The 14,707-nt window shown below is 39.9% G+C and overlaps 1 protein-coding gene across 1 annotated transcript in view; it reads left to right on the top strand.

The window, feature by feature from the left end:
- Positions 1-14,707, top strand: part of LOC126474025 (gem-associated protein 5) — a 343,111-nt gene that overhangs the window by 98,447 nt on the left and 229,957 nt on the right. The window contains exon 8 of the mRNA XM_050101432.1: positions 3,132-3,291. Coding sequence (XP_049957389.1) covers positions 3,132-3,291 — 160 coding nt within the window. The remainder of the gene's footprint in view (positions 1-3,131; positions 3,292-14,707) is intronic.

Raw genomic sequence — 14,707 nt, 5'->3', positions numbered from 1 at the left:
GGCTGAGTTGAAATCTGTTGTCCTTGTTAATAAGGTTCTCGTGCAGCCGAATTTCAATTGCTTCCTTGTATACACATTGAACTTCTTCGAAGTACCTTTATAGACGAGACAGCGAAGAAACTTCGGCCGCGTGCTGCTGCACCACCAAGACTCTACGGACTTCCAAAGGTACACAAGATGGGCACTCCTCTGAGACCGTTAGTGAGCACTATAGGAGCACCAACATACCAGCTTGCCAAACACTTGACTGCAGTATTGAGCCCATTGGTTGGCAAATGTGGGCACCACATCAAAAACTCAGCTCAGTTTGTGGAACGTATGGGGAAACTCAAGTTGGCTAGCTCAGATCTTATGGTCAGTTTCGATGTTGTATCACTTTTCACGAGAGTTCCACTCAAGGATTTGCTGGATCTTATTGAGAAGAAATTTGGGCCCACATTCACGAAAGTATTTAACTTTGTGCTCACGTCAACGTATTTTCTTTTTGATGGATATTACTACGAACAGACAGACGGTGTACCTATGGGTAGCCCTCTGTCACCTGTGGTGGCCAACATGTATATGGAAAAGTCTTCTACAGATATGTCAAAACACATTCGTCATTTGGCCACACAGGGAAGAGAAGCTCCAACTGTTCTTACAACATCAGAACTCTATCCACCTCCAAATTCAGTTCACCATGGAGGTGGAGAAAAACGGGCAGCTACCAGCCTTGGATGTTCTGGTACAGAAAAAGCCTGATAGAACACTGGGACACAGCGTCTATCGGAAGACAACCCACACGGATCTGTACCTTCACGCCTCCAGCTGTCATCACCCGTCACAAAGGGAAGGAGTACTAAATACATTGGTTCACAGAGCTCGTGTGATCTCCGACGAAGAAAGCTTAAAACCGGAACTAGACCACCTCAAGTATGTGTTCCAGAAGAACGGCTATAGTGACAGACCGCCAAATTCGACACCCCTTCAAGCAGAAGACCATATCACAGCCAACCCCTGATGATGATCTACCGAAAGCGACAGCCTACATACCATTCGCAGGCAATGTATCTGGAAAAATAGGCAGGATTCTAGGACTTCATAAGATCAAATGCATCTACCGCCCACCACCAAAGATCAAGTCCCTTGTAGGGACAGTGAAGGACGATTTAGAACTCTGGAAATCTGGAGTTTATTTCATACTGTGCGAATGTGGCAAAGCGTATGTAGGGCAAACCATTTGCATGATCGAGGAAAGGTGTACTGAACATAAACGGCACACCGATTTCCAACAGCCTACAAAATCTGCAATTGCAGAATATTGCCTCGAGACAAATCATCGTATGAAATACAAGAACACAGAAGTCCTGCGCAACACATCCCACTTTTGTTACTGTGTATACAAGGAAGCAATTGAAATCCAGCTGCACGAAAACCTTATTAACAAGGACAATGGATTTCAACTCAGCCAAGCATGGAATCCAGCAATAAAAGTTCTGCAGGAGCAGCGGAAACGGGGAACCACACCCGCCGAAGGCGGCATGCATACTGACACCCGTCAGTCATCTCGTCAGCGCAAGCTACCCCCACCACCATGGCCTGCACATCCCTTGGTCCATATGCGGAGTCAGTGGAGGGGAGAGGCAACAAGTATATATACCACACCACCCGCTAGCCTAGGACGTCAGTAACCTGATGATGATGGCATGTTACGCCGTCGAAAATTCATTCTACAACGACCAGTCAATCCGACTGCATGCCCGAGAGACTTTCAAGCATCTCATTCGCCGGGAAAATCTACGAACACACACAACATATTATAATTTTTCAGTAATAAAACAGTGTTAATGGCAAATGCTATTTCCCTTTCCCGTGTGTGTTCTTTACTGCAGGTTGTTGCCTGTTATTTTTTTAGTGGGCAAATAACTAACAAAATACAATTAAAAATTATTCAGGAACATATGTTTCTGTGGCATTGTGTTCCAATTTCAGCTGTGTCTCAGGTTATTGTCTGTTAATGATTCACTGGGTGAGCAAGCCTCCACTGTCTTCATTCACAGAAGAGCCATAGATGTTTATGTCTTGCTGTTTTTCTTTGTCATTTCTCATTTCAGAGCACATAAACATGCCTTTCTTGTAGTTTCCTAGCTGCCAAGCCATCATTCCGACCTTTATCAAAGTCACTAAAATACACTGCCATTCCTAGTGTCTGATTATTAAGGATTTGACACAATAATTTCTCTGTTTCCTTGCCATCTTCTACATGCGCTGTGTGCTGGATCATATGCTTTGTATGTGACCAATGGGTTCGCATTCCTTCAGTAATGGTGCTGAGCTTTATATTGATAAAGCTTGTTTGCTTGTGGGAAAATGTCAAAAGGGTTTTCAAAACAAAAGGCACGAAACAACACTGTGGGTATAATTGACGTCTTTATTCAAAAGTAATCACCAGAGGATTGAGCACAACTATCCCATTGTTTCAGGAGCTGAAGAATTTCCTGTTCAGAGAATCCCTGTGGCCATGACAGGAGCCAGTCCTCCATTGTGTTCTTCAGTTCATCATCCTAGTTGAAACGCTTCCCTTGGAGATGTCTTTTTGGTGGACCAAATACATGGAAGTTGCAGGGTGACATGTCTTGGCTCTAGGGCAGATGCCCAAGCTGCTCCCACTTGAACTTTGTCACTACACTTTGTGTGACCTAGGACACATGTAGACGTGTGTTATTTTGGAGCAGAATCCTTCCCTCCATGAACAGCCCAGGCTGTTTGTTGTTGTTGGACTTCCATAGGCTGTGGGGTCAGTATACATCATGGGTTTGTCTGTGTTCAAGGAATTCGATGAGTATGGGACCTTAGTTCTTGGGAAACACAGTGAGCATCATCTTGCCTGCTGAGGGCACAACTTAGAATTTTTTTTTTTTTTTCTTTTTGAGGGGGGGGGGGGGGGGGGGAGGCGATAACACTACATTTGCGTCCTACACATCTCACTATGTTATCGCAAAGCAACATAAGCACATTTCAACTGGTTTGGTTCTTATAAAGTTTCGTACCTTTTCACTTGAACACTCCTTACACATGCACAGTAAACAGTGAATATTTCACATTTTATATGTTGATTATGTATCTTACATATTTTCTTGCTTAATGTTTAGTTGGCCTGGCATCCTATAGAAGAGGATCGACTCGCTTATGGAACTGCTGAGGGCCGAGTTGGTATAATGAATGTTTCGTCTGGTGGCCCACCTACAGTATTGAAGCTATATCATCGCAGGACAGTTTATTCACTTACCTGGGGTCCATCTCTATCAAAAGGTAAAAGATTAATTGTAAGCTACACAGTTAACTGAGCTATTCTTACAGTCTTACAGATTGTGTACACTAACTCATTTTTTTAATTTCTGTTTGTTGTTGTTGTTGTTGCAGTTGCAGCTCTCTATGTTGATCTATCTGTCATGCATCTTCATCTCCAAATAATTATTCCAACCTCATCCGTTTGAATCTGCTCACTGTAGTCAGTCTTAGTCTCCCACACAGTACAATTCCTCCCACACACAAACACTTGACTTCCTTCCATTACCAAATTGGTGATTTCTTGATGTCTCAGGATGGGTCCTTTTCTTTTAGTCAAGCTTTGCCACAAATTGCTTTTCTCTCCAGTTCAATGTAGTTGCTCCTCATTACTTACTTCACCTATTGATCTAATTCTTCTGTACCACCATATTTCAAGAGCTTCTAGTCTCTCTTCTCCAAGCAGCTTACTGCCCATATTTCACCTCTGTACAGAGCTACACTCTAGGTTAGGCCTGGCCAAGATGTGTGTTCCCAGAGTGCACTCGCATCCTGTGAGTGCAGCTGAGTGTATTCACTGCTCTGGCTTCACCCACCACTGCACTATTCAGAGCAGCTGTGTGAGTAAGAAGGGTGCACATGAAGGAAGCTCTCTATTTGCAGCATCATTCCCAGAGTGGATCGGGGTCCTTTAGTTTGGAGCCGAGTGGAGGGTCTCAACCAGAGGCTTCGTCGTATCTGTGACTGTCTTGGCTGCAGATTTCTAGACGCTATTGGGTGGGGAATTGTCGGACACCCCTAGATAGGTCAGGGCTGCACTACACAAAGGAAGCGGCTACTCGGGTAGCAGAGTACTTGTGGCGTGCACATGGGAGTTTTTTAGGCTAGGCAGTAGTGCGAGTTGTCCTGATGAACACTCACCAGTCGACGCGCTCAGTGTAAAGACACTTCAGCTATCACGATATTAGCAGTAAATTTTCAGAGTGTTCGGAATAAAGTTGCTGAATTTACTGCTCTCCAGGAAGCGTGTGGCGCGCAAATTATTCTCGGGACTGAGACCTGGCTGAACCCTGAGATAGAAAGTTCTGAAACATTTAGTGAGGGTTGGAACGTGTATCGGAAAGTCAGATTAGACACCATAGGAGGTGGTGTCTTCATTGCAGTTGACAAAAATATTGTGTCTACTGAGGTTGAAGTAGAGTGTGATTGTGAAGTTATCTGGACACGTTAAACAGGGCTAAGGGAAATAAATCTGATTGTGGATTGTTATTACTGGCCACCAGGTTCCACCGTGACAGTTCTAGAATCATTCAAAGGGAGTCTACATTCTGTATCACAGAAGTACCCGGATCATGCTATATTAGTCGGAGGCGACTTCAACCTACTTAGTATAGACTGGGTTGTATATGGATTCATTACAGGTGGTACAGACAAGCTGTCGTATGAATTACTTTTGAACACATTATCCAAAAACTGTCTTGAGCAGCTAAATCGACAGCCAACGCGTAATGGAAATATTTTAGATCTGGTAGCCACGAACAGACCAGACCTCATCGACGGTGTCAGTGTTGAGACAGGGATGAGTGATCATGATGTTGTCATTACGACTATGGTTATGAAAATTAAAAAGTTTGTCAAGAAGGCTAGGAGAGTATTCTTACTAGAAAGAGCAGATAAGCAATTGTTAGCATCCCACTTAGTAAATGAATCGACTTCATTTATTTCTGGTACGATGGACGTGGAAGAATTATGGGCAAATTTTAAACACATTGTAAATCACGTATTGGACAAGTATGTGCCGAAAAAGTGGGTTACGGATGGAAAAGACCCACCATGGTTTAGCAGCGCAATTTGAAGAATGCTCAGGAAGCAAAGGCAGTTGCACTCGCGGTACAAGAAAGATCGGGATAATGAGGACAGGCACAAGTTAGTAGAGATTCATGCTGCTGTAAAAACAGTGATGCGCGAAGCATTCAACCACTACCACCGTCATACCTTAGCAAAAGATCTTGCTGAAAACCCAAAGAAATTCTGGTCTTACGTAAAATTGGTAAGTGGGTCAAAGGCTTCCATCCAGTCACTCACTGATCAGTCTGGCCTGGCAACGGAAGACAGCAAAACAAAAGCTTCAATTTTAAATTTAGCATTTGAGAAATCTTTCATGCAGAAGGATTGTACAAACATACCACCGTTTGAGTCTCGTACAGATTCCCATATGGAGTACATAGTGATAGAGATCCCTGGGGTTGTGAAGCAGCTGAATGGGTTGAAAATAAATAAATTGCCAGGTCCTGATGGGATTCCAATTCGGTTTTACAGAGAGTACTCTACTGCATTGGCTCCTTACTTAGTTTGCATTTATCGCGAATCTCTTGCCCAACGTAAAGTCCCAAGCGACTGGAAAAAAGTGCAGGTGACGCCTGTATATAAGAAGGGTAGAAGGACAGATCCTCAAAATTTCAGACCAATATCCTTAACATCGGTTTGTTGAAGGATTCTCGAACATATTCTCAGTTCGAATATAATGAATTTCCTTGAGACAGAGAAGTTGCTGTCCATGCATCAGCACGGCTTTAGAAGCGAAACACAACATACCCTTTTTTCTTATGATATCTTGCAAACCATGGATGAAGGGTATCAGACGGATGCCATATTCCTTGACTTCCAGAAAACATTTGACTCGGTGCCCCACTGCAGATCCCTAACTAAGGTACGAGCATATGGGATTGGTTCCCAAGTATGTGAGTGGCTCTAAGACTTCTTAAGTAATAGAACCTAGTACGTTGTCCTCGATGGTGAGTATTCATCGGAGGTGCGGGTATCATCTGGAGTGCCCCAGGGAAGTGTGTTAGGTCCGCTGTTGTTTTCTATCTACATAAATGATCTTTTGGATAGGGTGAATAGCAATGTGCGGCTGTTTGGTGATGATGCCTGGTGTACGGGAAGGTGTTGTCATTGAGTGACTGTAGGAGGATACAAGATGACTTGGACAGGATTTGTGATCGGTGTACAGTATGGCAGCTAACTCTAAATATAGATAATTGTAAACTAATGCAGATAAATAGGAAAAATAATCCTGCAATGTTTGAATACTCCAACATTGCAGAGCGATATGAAGTGGGACAAGCATGTAATGGCAGTTGTGGGGAAGGCAGATAGTTGTCTTCGGTTCATTGGTAGAATTTTGGGAAGATGTGGTTCATCTGTAAAGGAGACCGCTTATAAAACACTAATACGACCTATTCTTGAGTACTGCTCGAGTGTTTAGTATCCCTATCAGGTCGGATTGAGGGAGGACATAGAAGCAATTCAGAGGCGGGCTGCTAGATTTGTTACTGGTAGGTTTGATCATCACGTGAGTGTTACGGACTCGGGTGGGAGTCTCTAGAGGAAAGGAGGTGTTCTTTTCGTGAATCGCTACTGAGGAAATTTAGAGAACCAGCATTTGAAGCTGACTGCAGTAAAATTTTACTGCCGCCAACTTACATTTCGCGGAAAGACCACAAAGATAAGATAAGAGAGATTAGGGCTCGTACAGAGGCATTATAGCCAGTCATTTTCCCCTCGTTCTGTTTGGGAGTGGAACATGGAGAGACGATGCTAGTCGTGGTACGAGGTACCCTCCACCACACACCGTATGGTGGATTGTGGAGTATGTATGTAGATGTAGATGTAGAAGATGTGTTTGCGACACAATGCAACTGCTTCTAAGAGGGGAATATTGCAGCATACCTTTATAAGCAGGAGTTTATCATGTGTTTTTGTTTTCAAATTATTATTTTCCTACCAAAACTTTTATTACTTGATTAAATAAGTATGTTAAATAGTGCTAAAAAACATTACAAAATGCTTTGCGTACAGCCATTTAACATTAATTAGGTATAATGAATGTTTCGTCTGATGACCCACCTACAGTATTGTAGCTATATCATCGCAGGACACTTTATTCACTTATCTGGGGTACATTTTGATTTTAGAATATGTAACATATGTGGAACTATGGTTCATAATACAGCTAAACACAGGGACTTACATGGATTAAAATCTTTTAAACATGAACATTGCCAGGATTTCTTCATTTTCATAAAAAAATAAAGTTGGCACACACATGTTGACCCAAACATTGAAATAACTTTAAGTGGCTTGTCTGTGCAGTAAGGGATGTTGCTTATGAGGTAACATTTTATCAAATTCTTGAGTTGGTCAAACATGTTGTTGACGTCAGTGCTATACTGTACATATGTTACCTCAAGTTGGAAGTAATGAGGTACATTAGCAGCCAAAATTAAGACTTGTCTGACAAATAAATCAAAATTCCTCTTCAGCTGTGCAGTGCATTGGAATCTCTTTGCTCAGTCATGATAAAATGTTTCTGTCACTGAAATGTAGTCAGTCATGTAAGGTCTACAAGTAACTGCCTTGAGTTGTGGGAAATGTTCCATGCCATGAACGTGAATCTGATTTTACCACAGGATTACTTTTTGTCTGCTATATCCGTTCCCACATGAGTCTCCCTTTGCATAAAGACATGCAGTGAATTTAGATAATGTGTGGTGTTGAGCGTAAAAGATTTTGTCACCATCCTACTCATCCTTAAATCAGTTTTTGCCTAATGGCTGCCTTCAGTTCAGCTAACAGTCACTGTCGTTTGTCAGACAACACGTGCATCATATTGTCTCTTTGGCTTGTGTTGTAGTGACATTCAAATAAGTGTTTTTGCAGCTCATAATAGTGCAGTGTTATATTATGAGTAAGCACTTTGCATGGCCTGTAAAAGATAGGAACAGTAACGCAATAGTGCATAGAAACTACAGTATTTCCAATGCAGAACATAAACCTAATTTAATACAAGTAGTGTTGTCAGAAAAGCGCTTGGGTTCTGACAAGTTGACTGCTTTGCTCTAGCAGCTTTCAGATATAGCCTTCATTTTCCTGTTCCCTTCATCCCATACTGCTGACATTTCACCGCTGGGCTCTGAGAGCTAGGCAGGAGCGTGGCCAGAGCATTCATGCTTACAGAGTGCTGTTTGACTAGGCCTCCTCTAGACAGATATCTTCAGAAAAGACTTTGTAACACTTAACATTTATATTCAATTTTAACCAAATTTCTCTTTCTCAGATACAATTTGCCAGCCTTTGTAATTTGACCATTGTCACTTATTTTATTGCCCAAATGGCAAAACTCATTGACTACTTTTACTGTCTCAATCCCTTAGCATCATCTGATTGAGTTCAGTTACATTCCATTACCCTTGTTTATTTTGTTGATGTTCATTGTATACCCTCTTTTCAAGATACTATCCATGCCTTTCAACTGCTCTTCCAAGTCATTTGTCATCTCTGACAAAATTGCAGTATCATTGGCAAACTTCAAAATATTTATATGTTCTTCCTTAATTTTAATTCCAGTTCCATATTTCTCATTCACTTCCTTTATCGCTCACTCAATTTAATAACATCAGAGATAGACTGCAGCCTCATCTCACTCTTTTCTCAAACACCATCTCCCGTTCATGCCCCCCAATGCTCAAAACTGCAGTTGGTTTCTGTACAAGTTACAGACTACTTTTCATTTCCTGTATTTTATTCCTTCTCCCTTTAGAATTTCAAAGTATTCTAATGAACTGTGTCAGAATATTTCTCCAAATCTACAACTTCTATTTATGGAGGTTTGTCTTTTTTGAGTCTATCTTCTAAGATAAGTTGTAGTTGCACATTCTCCCCAAGGTTGGCTTCTACCAATTTTTGCTAACTGCTGTAAATAATTTGTGTCAGTATTCTGCAATCTGCAACCGTGGGTTATTAAACTGATGTTTCAATAATATTCACATCTATCGGTACTTTTTTTTTATTGCATTCTAGTCTAAGGGCACTTCACCTGTCTCATATATATTGTTTTATTATTGTTAGCTCTCCCAAGAATGTCAATAATTCAGAGGGAATGTCATCTACTCCAGTGGCCTTGTTTCAGTGCCCTATCAAATCCTTATATATGTCTTCCATCTTATCCTCATCCACTTACACTTCTCTTCCTATGTTATTGTTTAGTTTTTAGATATTTCTTTATCAGTGGCTTATTTGTATGGTGTGTGTGTGTGTGTGTGTGTGTGTGTGTGTGTGTGTGTGTGTGTGTGTGTGTGTGTGTGTCTATATTCTGCTATGCTCAATTAGAGTGTGTGTTGTTGGAGAGAGAAATTACTTTGACATGAAACATAACATTGTCCAAGCATAAATAAGTACTTTATACACTGTATTTGCACTGTTACCTCATGATAAACCAATGTTATACATAGTAGAGTAAAAATCTAAGGATAATACAAATTATATGAGGATGCATCACAACTCACCAAATGAAGGAGACATTTAGTAGCAGATATGCACGAAACAGAGAGATCTATGAAAAAAAGGCAGTGATTAGGAAAGATTGTACAGGATTGGTACTTTTGTAAAACCATCCCCGATCACTCTATTATCTGTTTTGTTATTGCTTTCTCTTACTCCAAATCCGCCATCTATTAACTGTTCAACTTAGCCAGTATTAAGTAGTGAGATATTCTTATATAAATACTTATATTATTGAATTTTGAAAAAAGTTGTGTTAACCTGTTACTGTGCCCAAGAATCAGATGAAAAAATTTTACAGACATGAGAGATTGTCAGGATTTTTGTGGCACTGAGAATACTAAAATTTATAAATGTTGTCCTCTAAGATGCTTTGGTTCGATTAATGGTGGTACATCTCCAGTTCACCCTCATTGAAAAATCAATTGACACAGCTAGTTGTAGTAGGGCTGTATTATTTAATATAGACTCTGAGCAATAATGAAAAAATTTAAGTACACCAAACATTGCTCAGGTAAAGTTATATAAGATATCAGTGGAGAAAGGATGAAACCATCCAGGGATTGAACTCCAAATCTTTGGTTTAGAACCCTGATACTTAAAAGTAGAGTCATCAATCCATTCTTGATAGTACCATTGAACTGTAAACATGTGAAACCCACCTTACTATTTTTTTTTAAAAAAAAAAAAAGAGAGGTCGTGCTGTATATTTCTAATCTACTTTTTGTACTCACCAGGTTAATGTTCATGCATCATACTATCTTCAGCTACCTGCAGTTTGTATTGGTGGTTCTTCCCTTTCTCCAGTAACTTATTGCTTACTTTCTAAAGGCCTGGAAACTGATGTCGCGCAGCCTGGCTAAGATTTGTGCTCTCAGAACGCACTCACAATCCAACCATGAGTGCAGCTAGGTTTGCTCAGCACTCCAGCTTCCCCCACCACTATGATATTTCGAGTGGATGTGAGAGTTATAATAATATATTCTGAAGGTTGCACACGTGAAAAACTTAAGATGGTGTATTTGCAGCACAGTGCAACTACTTGTAAGAAGCAAATGTTGCAGCATGCTCTTATAAGCTGGAGTTTATTATGTGTGTGTAATTTTTACTTTTTATTTTTCTGGCAAAGCAAAAATTTTTATTATTTGATTAAATAAGTGCATTAGATAGTGCTGACATGGTGAGCAGAACTACAGAAAGCTTTACATACAGGCATAAAGTTATGATTTAATTTTTTTTTATTTATTTACACATCTCATTACATAGGACCAAATTGAGGAGCAAATCTCCAAGGTCATGCAACATTTCAGTATATGAAATTACAACATAAAAGTAACAACAGATAAAATAAAATGTTATGAACCCAACAAAAGTCATGCCATAAGTTTAAGTAAATGCAATCAACAGTGTAACATAAGACTCAGCTTAATGTTTCAAGGGACTCCTCAACAGAATAGGAGGAGTGACCCATGAGGAAACTCTTCAGGTTTGATTTGAAAGCATATCGATTACCGCTAAGATTTTTGAATTTTTTTTTGGCAGCTTATTGAAAATGGATGCAGCATGTCATTTATATAAATAAGGAACAGGAGTGGCCCCAACACCGATCCTGGAGCACCCCCGATTTGACCGTACCGCACTCAGACCCCACATCACAACCATTCTGAACACTGTGAATAATGACCTTTTGCTGTCTGTTGTTAAAGTAAGAGGTGAATCAATTGTGTGCTTCTTCCGTTATTCCATAATGGTCTAGCTACTGGAGCAATATTTTGCAATCCACGCAATCAAACACCATAGTTAAATCAAAAAATATTCTTGGCATTTGAAGCTTTTTGTTCAGTCCATCCAGTACCTCACAGAGAAAAGAGAATATAGCATTTTCAGTTGTTAAATGACTTCTAAAGCCAATGTACATTTGATAGCAAATTAGGTGACATAAAATGATCAATTTTCCTTACATACACAGCCTTTCAGCAACTTTAGCAAACATTGATTCCATAGAAACAGGTCTAAAGTGGTCCACATTATACCTTTCTCCCTTTTTATAAAGCAGCATTACTACCGTATTTACTCGAATCTAAGCCGCACTTTTTTTCCGGTTTTTGTAATCCAAAAAACTGCCTGCGGCTTAGAATCGAGTGCAAAGCAAGTGGAAGTTCTGAAAAATGTTGGTAGGTGTCACCACAACTAACTTCTGCAGTCGAATATATGTAGCGCTACACAGGCATGCTTTATGAGCACAAAGATAAATACTGGCGCCAAAACCAATGCGTCAGTAAATAAATTTTTTTTAAAAAAAGATGGAAGACGAGCTTTTTTTCTCCGCCCCGAGTTTCGACCACTGCATTTTCATACATTATCCAACGAAATAATACAAATTCCGTATTGTTCATCTTCGAATGTAGCAGAATTTCAATGTACTACGAAAATCCGACTGGCGAGACTGTTTGGGATGTTTGTCAATATGACCAACTCTACGTTCTGAACTTTTTCCTACTTGTGAGGAGAGATGGTTGCTAATAGGAACCTGATGAAATTTGAATCATATGCAGTATTCTCTTCACCATAAGAGTAATATGAATATAAACATTTTGCCATGTATTCTTTCGTGTTTCCTGCTATCTCATTTAAATCCTGTCTGCCTAATAAACTACCACTGCCTAATAAACTACGAAACTAGAGACAACAGCAAACGCGGAAGAATATACGTATCGTGTCATGTTTATATTCGTATTATTCTTATGCCTAATAGTGATACAGTCAGAAATGAAGCACGGCAACTGACTAGATTTTTAAATCTAAGACGACTCTAATTTCTGTGCAGAATTTGACGTACTAAAGAAGCAGCCGCAAAGATTTTCAAACAGAGAAAAATTTTCGCCTAACTCTCGTTGAGAACATGTTCTATCATACGCAGTCTATTATTTGGTTCTTGTTGATCATTATCAAAGAAAACAGCATTGTAAGTAACAACAAATAGCAGTCTCTTGCCATTTTTTCGCTAATGAGACGATTCCTCTCTCTTGTTTTTTAATTGTAAGCAGCGGTAGCGCACACAAAAGCAAACCATGCCGTGAGCGGCGACACGCCGTAAAAACGCACTATCAGAATGCGACAAACAATGTATGACACAGCACAGTAATGCATTTTCAGCTTAGAGTGACGTAAACACCTATAACAAAGAAAACGGCACTTATCAGATCATAGCAAAATAAGCAATCGACGAAGCACGTGAAAAAGGAAGGGTACCCGTATAAATACGGACGGAGCGCCTGACGCATAGCAATGGCTACCTGGTAAAGCTTAACTGCTAAGCTTACGACTCGAACCAAACTACTGTAGCTGTATCGTCATTCATTATACCCAAATTGTGTCCCATATTAGAATGGACCAACTTTGTTTCGATTTGGAGGTGCGGCCTAAAACTTTTCTCTCCCCTTGAATTTCGAGTCTCAGATTTCAGGTGCGGCTTAGATTCGGGAAATTTTTTTTTTCCATTATTTCGAGTCTCATTTTTCAGGTGCGGCTTAGATTCGAGTAAATACGGTACTGAGTACTTTAATAGTTCAGGAAAGTGACCATTCTTAAAGGAAAAATTACGAATATGCCTAAGTACAGAGCTAATATGTGCAGCACAATACTGTAATATTCTGCTAGGCACTCCCATCATATCCATGAGAGTCCTTAGTCTTCAGTGATTTAATTATTGACTCAATCTCCCTCTTGCCAGTATCACAGGGGAGTATTTCAGACATCAGTCTCGGAAAGGTATTTCCCAAGAGTGTTATATGATTACCTGTGGAAACTTTAAGTTTTTATTTAACTCACCAGCAATGCTCAGAAATTGATTGTTAAATACTGTACATATATCTGACTTATCAGTAACAGAAATATTTTTAGTGCAAACTGACTGTGTATCATTGACCTTGTGCTGCTGACCAGACACTTCCTTCACAACTGACCATATGGTTTTCATTTTATCCTATGAATTAGCTATTCTGTTTGTGTACCACATACTCTCTGCCCTGCTTAATAACATATTTAAGCACCTTATAGTACTGTTTGTAATGGACTACTGTAGCTTGATTGTGACTACATTGTTCTACATGATATCCTTATCCCACTAGTCAGCCACTCAGGCTGCCTTTTATTGCCAGTACCCCGTTCAGAACATTCTAATGGAAAGCAACTCTCAAAGAGCATGAGAAATGTGTTAAGGAAAGCATTATGCTTGTCATCTATGTTATTGGCACTATAAACATCGTGCCACTCATGTTCCTTAACAAGGTTTTTAAAAAAACTGGTTACATTGGATTAGCTTTCATACATAGTTTGTAATTATATGTGACATTTGTTTGAGCACAAAAGCCTTTTAGTGTTAAAATTTGTGCATAATGATCTGAAGGGCCATTCATCCCTTTACTGTCAGAATACACATCTAGTAATGAAGAATGAATAAAAATATTGTTTATGGCGGCACTAGTGTTTCCCTGGACCCTAACTTGGAGAAAACACAGTCTGCATCAGATCAAATGAGCTTAGGAGATCTACTTAAATCATTTTTCTTGCATAATCATATACAACATTAATACTGAAATCACCACATATAACTAATTTCTGGTAGTTCCTATAAAGTGAACCAAGAACCCGCCCTAGCTTGAGCAGAAATGCTCTGAAGTCAGAGTTAGGGGACCTATAAACAACAACAATTAGAAGTTGAATTTCACTGAATTCAACTGCCCCTGTTCAGCATTCAAATATCTGTTCTGTGCAATGCTGTGATACGTTTATGGACTCAAATGGAATACTGGTTTTTATATACATCGCCACTCCCCACTCCGCAAGTATCTCCTTGAAAAACAGTTAGCTAATCTGTAATCTGGTAAAGGAAGCCTCTAAGTTGTCTAATTATCTAAGTGGTGCTCCGTTATTATAGCAATAATGTCAGAGTTAACATCTATAAGCGGTTTACTAACTTCATCTATAATACCTCTTATTTTTTGATGAAGTGTGCTAATTCCTTCTCTACTTGGGTACCTGACCACCTCTGAAGGTGATTCCTTTTACAGGGTCTTCCTTTAAGCATGTATACCTA

This window comes from Schistocerca serialis, chromosome 4 (assembly GCF_023864345.2).
Source record: "Schistocerca serialis cubense isolate TAMUIC-IGC-003099 chromosome 4, iqSchSeri2.2, whole genome shotgun sequence".
NCBI classification, from domain to species: Eukaryota; Metazoa; Arthropoda; class Insecta; order Orthoptera; family Acrididae; genus Schistocerca; species Schistocerca serialis.
Note: the sequence above shows the minus strand (reverse complement) of the source record. Positions and strands in the feature narration are given on the sequence as shown.